Consider the following 9,880-nt stretch of genomic DNA (forward strand, 5'->3'; position numbering starts at 1 on the left):
GTATCTCTCTATGCTTTCTGATGTTCTGTTATTTCGGAAGTTCCTCCACGCTTTTTTGTTCAGTTCCTTTGCTTCCATACACGCCCTATTAAACCATGGATTCTTCCTTTGCTTCTCGGTATTTTCCTGTCAAGCCGGGATAAACCTGTTTACTGGCGCCTGACACTTTTGGGTGACATAGTCCATCATGTCTTGAACGGACTTAGTTCTGAGTTCTGTGTCCCATGGTATATCCCTTAGGAATTTTCTCTACTCATAATTTCCCTTTCGGTACACCAGCCCTTTGTTTCCTAGTTTTTTTTCAGTGGGGGTGGTGGGAGATAATTCATAGCTCTACCAGGTACTCATAGATCAATACACTGTGTTCACTCATTCCCAAGGGGGCTTCCAACTTAACTTCCCTTATATCCGACTCATTTAGAGTAAATATCAGATCAAGCATAGCTGATTCATACTCTCATCTCATTCTTGTCGGTCCCTTTATGTGTTGGCTTAGAAAGTTTCTTGTTGCCCCATCCAGTAGCTTAGCTCTCCGTGTGTCTGGTCCTCCATGTGAGTCTCTGTTCTCCCAATCAATCTTCCTGTGGTTGAAGTCTCTCATGATAATAGTCTGGATCCGTCCCTGCTAGCTACAGAAGCTGCTCTCTCTCTCTATTATATTAATAGTGACCATTTTTTCTATCATATTCCTTTCTGGGTCTTCTGTCGTTTAATGGGGGGTCATATGACTACTACTATCAGTTTTTTGTCCTCCAGTTGCAATGATACCTGTTGTGTAGTCACTGAAATCTTCACAACCCTGAATAACCATCTCTTCAAAACTCCAGCCTTTTCTTGTCAGCAGAGCTATACCACCTCCTCCTCTTCCTTCTCATTCTTTCCTCACTACAAAGTAGTCCTGTGGAAACACAGCATTTGTTATGGTTTTCATTAGCTTTGTTTCTGTGAGTGCCATTATGTCTGGGTTTTCTTCTAGTGCCCATTCTTCCAGTTCATTTGTTTTATTTCTAATCCCATTTATGTCAGTATAAATTGCCTTGAAGCTCACTTTCTTCTGTTCATTCGATTGCCCCCTTCTTGGTGAGCGTTCTACTGATGGAGGAAGCTGTTCCCAAGGTGGGAAGATTTGTGAGGTGGTTAAAAGGGTCTCAGAGGATTCTGGGATGAGGGGTGGGGGTCAAGGAAAGGGGGGACACGGAGGGTATGGGGAAAGGAGGGAGGAAGGACATGGTGGATATGGGGTAAAGGGGAGGAAGGAATAGGGAGGGTATGGGATTGAGGGGGAGGGGGGACAGGGTGGAAAGGAAAGGGGAAAGGGAGGGACATGGTGGGAATGGGGAAGGGGTGACCGGGTCAGTATGGGTTGATAGGGGAGGAGGGTTGAGTGAGCATTTGAGTGGATGCATGGAGGGTGAGGGAGTAGGGAGTGTTTCTATGCAGAGGAGGATGGTGATGATGCCCTCCTCGCTGATGTTGCTGGGATGCTTGTTGTGGGTTCCCCCCTTGACCTCTGAGGATGTTGTGTTATCTTGAGGTTATCTTGAGATGATTTCGGGGGTTTAGTGTCCCCGCGGCCCGGTCCTCGACCAGGCCTCCATCCCCAGGAAGCAGCCCGTGACAGCTGACTAACACCCAGGTACCTATTTTACTGCTAGGTAACAGGGGCATAGGGATGAAAGAAACTCTGCCCATTATTTCTCGCCGGCGCCCGGGATCGAACCCGGGACCAGAGGATCACAAGTCCAATGTGCTGTCCGCTCGGCCGATCGGCTCCCCCAGGGCTGTTGAGGGCTGTGATTTCCTGGTTTTCTCCTCTCTCCCTGTGCTTCCTTTTTTGCCTCTGTCACCATGACTCTTTTCTCCTTCATCCTATTCCTATTCTGGAGAAATACTGTTTTGTATTTCTCCACATACTGCAGATGGCTTTTCCTCTCTAGAATATCCTCCTTACTGGTCTCATTTGCAAACACTATCTTTACCAGGCGATCTCTGTCCTTGTTGTACCAGCCCAACCTGAAACCTTCTCCCTTCCATCTTTAACCCCTTTAGTATTCCATTGACTGCCTCTTTGTCCTTACTATTACATTCTTGTCTATTGGAACCTTTCTATTCTTTGATGCCTACAACTACCACTGATCTTTTTCTTTCCAGCAGATGACTGATGCACCTTGCTGCTTCCTGTGATGTAGCTGCTTGTATGGCTACCTCCCTCACTGTGGATATTGCTTCTGAGCTATTTTTCAGTATTTCTGCATATGTTTCATGTACAGAGGCATTCCCTTCCAATGAACCATTTCCATCTTCCCTTTGGATGATTATTTGATGCTCATTCTCATTTTTTTTTGGTAAGGGTTTTTATTTCCTCCTTTGCTGCTGTCAACTCACTTTGCATGTTATTTATTTTAATCCTCCATTTCATGCATCTTCTTTGTGATTTCCTCCCAAACATAGAATAACATTTCCTTCATTAGGTCACTTTGATTTTTCCCTGTGCCCTTGGTGCAGCCCCCCCCCCTCCCTGCCATTTTTATCTCTCTCCCTAATATGTCATGATAGGGTTACCCAAGGGGGGGGTAGAGAGGAAGGGAGAGAGAGAGAGAGAGAGGGAGAGAGAGAGAGAGAGAAAGAGAGAGAGAGAGAGAGAGAGAGAGAGAGAGAGAGAGGAGAGAGAGAGAGAGAGAGAGAGAGAGAGAGAGAGAGAGAGAGAGGGAGAGAGAGAGAGAGAGAGAGAGAGAGAGAGAGAGAGAGAGAGAGAGAGAGAGAGAGAGAGAGAGAGAGAGAGAGAGAGAGGGGCGGGGAGGGAGGGAGGGAGAGGGTGAGAAAGAGGGAGGGAGGGAGAGGGTGAGAAAGAGGGAGGGAGAGAGGGAAAAAGAGAGGGAGAGAGAGTGTGAGTGTGACCATGATTGAGCTACTGAAACCTAATGTCACACTGCCTGAAAAAGTTAAAAAAAAACTATGTGGTAAGACTAGGCTTGGAGGTACTTAGTCTCTTCCCCCAACAGGTGACAGGGGGTATGGAGGAAAAGAGCCAATTGTTTGCTTTAAGTAATGTTCATATCATGAGTACTGAGCTCCAAGTTCCTAGTATTCCACCGAAGGCAGTGACGGTTCCTGATTCGATGAGTGTGGACGGCATGTGTGATCTTGAGGACTTCTCGCCCTACACAACTCTGAACAAGGGTGTCGAGCCTCTAAGAGTTTACTTAGGTCATTCTTGGAATAAGTGCACGTGAAGAAGAAATGTGCCTCTCCAATATCCTCCAACTTAGATGCGAGTATATAATATAACAAATGTACTTTGCATGTGGGGTAAATACCAGGATTAGATAAATGAGGATAATTACATAAGTGTTGGAAATTTTCGACACCACAAGTATTAAACACCGACATTATGAGATAAATACGTTATGCCAAGATATTAATGTTACTAACCCATAGCATTACACGATAGAATGCGTTATGCCAATATTGTTTCACTAATTCCTAGCACAGCAAGAAAATACGTTGTGTTTGGAAATTAAAATTACTGATAATATTTACATCCAGGGAAACGCCAAAAGTTTCCTACTGTCGATGGCGGACGGTTGCGTCAGTCATCCGGCAACATTGTTGACGTATCTTATATAACTTTCACTAAATTTAAGCTGCATGCTAATTCTATTAACAGTTGCTATTTCAGTTAGGAATAGATTAGAGTTACCAAGAATAAGGGCGTATTTCCATCCCCCAGTAAATGTTTGCCTTCGTGAAATAATAGTCAGAAATAAAGTCACGTTTCGTAAATCACACAAACTCGGCGATCCAGTGTTAAGAACAAAGGAAATTGTTCTCTGGAGTAAATAAGTAAATTATTTGTGTGAAAATTGACGTTAACTTAATCCAGTCCTTGAATAACTTAATGTAAACAGAGTTACTTATTTACTGGCATGCACCGCGGAGCTCAAAGTAAGGAAGGGGAGAGAGGCCAGCCGAGCTGCAAGAGATCCCCACATGAGAAATCACGAGAGCACACGTTCTCCATTTGATCCAGAGCCAGCTATAATCATCGTCGAATATTGGCAACATCCGTCGCATTAGACCTCCCAGACTTTGATGCTAGCTCCACATATCACTACAAAGTGTATCCGGTCTGAATTGAACTCGATATTAGATAAAGGGGGCCACATAACCTAGATAAGAGATTAACTAACAGGTTTTGCTGTAGGGGATCTAAGATACCAAAGTGAGTGTAGGTCAAACTACAGTGTTATTTCATTAATGGAACTTTAACAGGGAAATGTTAGTGCTGCATGAGCTACAGTGTATTAATTCCACAGATTGGTGATCAATGACTGAGTTCAGCCGTCTCAGATTTACTGGGTTTCAAGTAGACGCGAGGCTACCTCCCACGAGGCAATTATATACCCGGTTCCCACGAGGCTATATATATACCCGAGAGCTTCGTCTGATGACCACTACCCAAATCAGCTTTTCAGCTAAGATTTCTGTTTCCATCTAACTTACGTATTAGATCACCAACCCTATGACTATTATTGATTAGTTATTGTTGACGTTATAAAGCAATGAATATTACTAACAGGTTGATTCAGCATTATTGGATTAAACCCCATTTTTGTTGTGTGCATAGGAAGTTTCAAAATTAATAGTAATTCAATATACAGTCCACTTAAATTTACAATCCGCTTGACTCCAAATAATTTAATTAAACAAATCAAATCCTGGAATATCCTACAATAAGACCAAAAATGTAGTAATAATAATAACTACTGAAAATGATTAAAAAATACAACACAAATTAAAGTAAATCTTACCTGAATGCATGGTTCCTATGCTGGGTTGTAAGTCCACTCATCTGTATCCTTGATACTGTTAATGGGCTGTAGCAGGTAGGGTTCTTAAGGCTGATCAAGGTCATTGATTGCAGAACTACAACATACCTGCAGGTATTCCAACATATTTATCTTGTAATTTTTACAAGGATAAATTAATTAAAACAGTTCTATGACTGCTAACACTGGTAAGGTTCATGATCTAGGATCTGAACGATATACACACTCTAGCCTAGCTCTGGCAATATTGTAGCAGTCAATAATCAGAGTGTGCTAGTATACACAACACGGTATAATAATACAATAATAATGTACATGTTAATATGCAAAAAAAATTATATATGAAGGATTCAGCAATAGAAGAGGTTCAGTCACTGTAATGACTAAGACAGAACTTACTAGATGATAAGGCATTGCCTCGCTTCCTAACGATTCTCAATTTATATATGGATGTATTAATGTCATATAGCATACAAATTAGCAAAACTACGTTCTAAAAAATAATTAATTATCTTGAATTGAGAACCAGAGCCTATCTGACAGTAACTAGATAATGACTCTCTTGCTGAGACCAGTCTCTGCATTTTAATTATGGTATGGCAGCTTGATGTTTATGATTTTGATGTCACCGCATTGCTGTAAAGGATTCTAGTAGTTTCCTCAGATATGGATGCACGTTGCTATGTCTTACTTGGTTGATGAGGTGGTGGTGGGGCCCTCACTACCCGGTTGACCTCCACACTCTTATTTTGGATAAATATACCACGAACCCTTCCCTTTATACAGTTAATTAAGAAACTCTAAGAAACTTTGCGTCTATATCTGTCACCAAGATAATGTTATTAAAACAAATGACTAAAACCAAGGCTTAAAACAAAAGTGGAAAAGAAACTGGAGAAAAAAGAAGAAACTCCACCTCCATTTAAAACTTTGACCCAAATATCACAGTAACAAGGCTATCGCGAATAACCGAGCTCAATTATGGGCTCACTATAGCCTCTGCTACATAGACATCTTGTTCTGAGTAGCTAAATCTAAAACAACAACAACAGCTTGGCGTGTTGATAGTGGTTTTGTCACTTACAAAAACCACGAGCAATGTCTTATGAGATCTTGGAACTAAACTTATCAGCATAGAAAAATAATATAGAAATAATAGAAAAGCATAAATAGAATAAATAATAATAGAAAGCATTATATATATGGTGTACAATCATCCAACTGAATTAGGAAAAAATCAGCATTGCTAAATTAATACTTCATGCATATAAATTGGTATACATTATCCCTCACCCTCACTTTACTGATCTCGCCTCACCTAACCTTACACCTACTCCTTATTTGCCTCTTCCATAAGCACTATCTTAGTTTCTCATTTATATCTGAGTTATCACTAACAGGCGATACATCATCTACTAATGATGTCTACCCTCATCTTGGTGTTTTATTGCAGTGTGTGTTCTACACTACCTCCCTTATTATCATAAGTAATTGTTATCTTGGGCTGTACATTTTGTGTTCTGTTTAAGAGAAAATTAAGGGGCTGGGTGCATGAGGAGTATTTTTCCAAATATGAAAAATAATGAAAATTTTTAAACAAATCTCCCTCTATTTGGCATCAGCATCGTGAAAATTTCATCCGAATATGTTAAGAAAATTAATTCTTTACGAATTTTTAAAAAATAAATGCATGCGCGACGGGCGGCAACCGGTACTGATATTAACGATAACACTTCCTATTTACTGGCAATCAGGGATAAAGAGATGCAAGCACCTGCACGACGCACAGAGAAGGCAAGTAGTAGTAAGGAGGGTCTACAAAGTGGATATGCAGCTGGTGCCACCAGGTGGACCAGATTTTACACATAATAATGGGTTAGTATGGTATTATGCTGTATTTTATTATATATCATATAAATACATTGCCTAATGGCAATTTTTCTTATGTCCCTTTGTACGAAAAGCTGACAATTACCTTACTTATGTTTTTTCTCCTTTGTTTATATGCGGATTTTCTTGTGACATCTACTTCTTGGAGAATGCATATCCAACACTAAGCCTGTGAAGTTGGAACGAAATTGGTCAACATGTTAATCAGCCACAGGTGCCAGAAATTGTGACTTTTATTTTTTTTTGGCCGATCTATTTACAGATTTCAATCTCTATTATCTTTGTCTATTTAGGTTGTATTGATGAATGAGGACCAGATAAGTACCTTATCACTTATATATGGGCAATAAAGTTACTGCAATATATGTTCCGTTATAAGAAAATAAGAATGAAGGTAACTGCAGAAGGCCTATTTTCCCATACAAGGCAGCTCATATTTATATCCATCCAATCTCATTTATATATGCATATATATTTCTAACCTACTGTTAGACTAGACAGTTGGTGGGCCTAGTGACTGTTTTACAGTTATCCCTAACGTATCCCTATATTTAGTTTTTTGGGGGGTATTTTTTCTTTAATTCATTTCAACACATATTGACCTTCAACTTTTACATAATCGAGTACAAATGCCAAGCAATGTTTATTAAAACATACAAGAAAATGAATTAATTAGAACTACCCAATATTCAGTGTCAATAACTTCAACTTCAGTTATCTCTAAAACATGAATTAAACTTTGAGACCTAATAAGAAATTCAGTTTCTGGCCGATTCTCATCATTTTTACATATTATGTGCAAAGTTCTTAGTTCTAAGGGTCCTTGGAATCGTTTAGTAATTAATTAATAACGTGTGGAGGTATAAATATTTTGCATTTAAATTTGGCACATACTTGGATGGCCACATCCAACAAATGCTTTACAGTTAACTATATTCTTAAACAATAATTTTCCCCAAAGAATATGAACGTTAGACCATTCTTCCGAGACCATACTGAATAAAATACCAATTTGTAGCATTATAAGATATTAGCTACTAATTTAAGTTGTGATTTTTTTCTTTAACTTTGTTTCTGTTCATGGTATGATGTTGATCCATTAGGAAAAGTTGGAGCAGTTACCATGAAGATTACGCAAATAAAAAATTGAGTGTGTTTGAGGAAGTTTCGGAGCACATGCATCAGGCCTCGTAAACTCACAAATGCAATCTTCTATGTAACTAATATATTATTGTTTCACAGGCTATTGCTGGCTGAAGTACGAGTCTCATATCACCTTAGGTGCATCCCTGTTTCCTGGCACCTTCTTCACATGGTATGCATACTGCCAGTAAGAGTGCCAACTAATCCTGCCATCAACACCTGAGATATAATTGTTCAGAATAAGTAAAAATGGTCAAGAAGTCTGTTTAGGGATACGTTTGCTCAAGTGTAGTCGGCAGTTAACCAAACTATGGATCACCAAAGATGCAAGATACAGTGAGAAGTACTCCTCAGTAACCTATATCACAGAAGTTATGTGTACTGAGAGATGGATGCATTGCACATATTTCATTAATTTTTATTTAATCCTGAAACTATATTTCACTTTAATGCACCCTTGCAAAACACTGAAGAAATATTATGTCTTTGCTTGAACATTGAATCTATTATGTATTAAAAATTTAATGTAAACAACCCATAGATTGAGACATAATTCTCTCTCCTTCGCACATTTTCTCTCCGACTACCTGGATAATTATCTAGATATTTGTGACAAACTGAGAGTATATTACAGTTCCAATAATAATATACTTGTAAACATGTATGTGAACCTCTGTCATAAACTGATAATATATTGAAGTTATATCTGAATTGTATTATAAATCCAGGGTTTAAATGATAAAAAGTCTTCGATCAACTTGTTTTCTTTGAAAAGCCCTAATGAGTAGGTTTTTCTTATATATATATATATATATATATATATATATATATATATATATATATATATATATATATATATATATATATATATATATATATATATATATGCAACAATGATCACAAAAACTTTGATCCAAGTATGCAGAATAACCACATGTGAAAAATATAAAAAGCTTAACGCGTTTTCGGCTAATTCGCCTTCATCAGAGCAAAGTAGAATGAAGATAAGATTGCTGATCAGACCTTTATATCCGCCTGGCCAGATCACCTGGCCACCAAAAATAAGTGGAGGAAAGGAATTATAAGAAAGAAGGTAACTGCAGAAGGCCTATTGGCCCATATGAGGCAGCTCCTATTAATATCTCCAAGTGCCATACGTGTTAAATTATTGCTATATTGTTTTGACGTGCTATATTGAGGCTTAAATAGGGATCCAACTTGTACATACCGGGGCTCACATTAAGGCTGTTGTTACAATGTTTGATCAGAGCAGACTCGATCACGTTTCGTTCAGCAAAATCCTTACTTTTAACAATACATTTTGCCCCTGTGAAGTCGATAGAATGATTACATAAACTGGAATGTAAATACAATGCACTGGATTGCTGGGCTGTACGAATAGCATATGAATGCTGTTTTAAACGCGAGGAAAGAGATTTACCTGTCTGGCCGATGTAAACACATGCACACTCATTACAAGGGATGGAATACACACAACCTGCTACAGACGAGGGCGAGTTCTTAATTAACATGGACTTAACTGTATTATCATTTTTGAACACTAGATTAATATTAAGGTTATTAATATTAAATACTTAATTTTCAATCAACTATTTGTGGTTCGTTAAATTACTGAGTAAGATATTGAAAAGAGGAGAACATCTGTTTTTATTGCATATATCAACGTTTCAGCCGGATTAGAGCAGTTCCTAATACATCTTCCATCGGTAATATAAACGGAAAATCAGGAACATTTTAGTTAATTCTAATGAAAACACATTGATTTTAATAATTTGCATTGGAAACCACTTTTCATGTCTTTTCTTGGAACTTAATAATACGAAACCTCGCTTTACGATTTAAAGTTAAAATCCTCAAGTTTGGTAATACAGCGACTATTTTCACGTTTTTGATGTAGTGTGATTTTACGTAAATATATTCGTTTCTACCAATATTTCGATACTACTTCATATTTTCTCACGATATGTGAATTGGCCTTCAAATCTCAGAATTTCGCA

General features: G+C 38.5%; 1 protein-coding gene across 1 annotated transcript in view; it reads left to right on the top strand.

Moving 5' to 3' along the window:
• Positions 1 to 8,573, top strand: part of LOC138371525 (uncharacterized) — a 59,902-nt gene extending 51,329 nt beyond the window's left edge. Inside the window, exon 3 of the mRNA XM_069336402.1 lies at positions 7,962 to 8,573. Within this exon, the coding sequence (XP_069192503.1) occupies positions 7,962 to 8,053 (92 nt within the window). The 3' untranslated portion in view covers positions 8,054 to 8,573. The remainder of the gene's footprint in view (positions 1 to 7,961) is intronic.
• The last annotated feature ends 1,307 nt before the right edge of the window (positions 8,574 to 9,880 follow it).

The sequence above is a fragment of the Procambarus clarkii genome, chromosome 36 (genome assembly GCF_040958095.1).
Source record: "Procambarus clarkii isolate CNS0578487 chromosome 36, FALCON_Pclarkii_2.0, whole genome shotgun sequence".
NCBI lineage: Eukaryota > Metazoa > Arthropoda > Malacostraca > Decapoda > Cambaridae > Procambarus > Procambarus clarkii.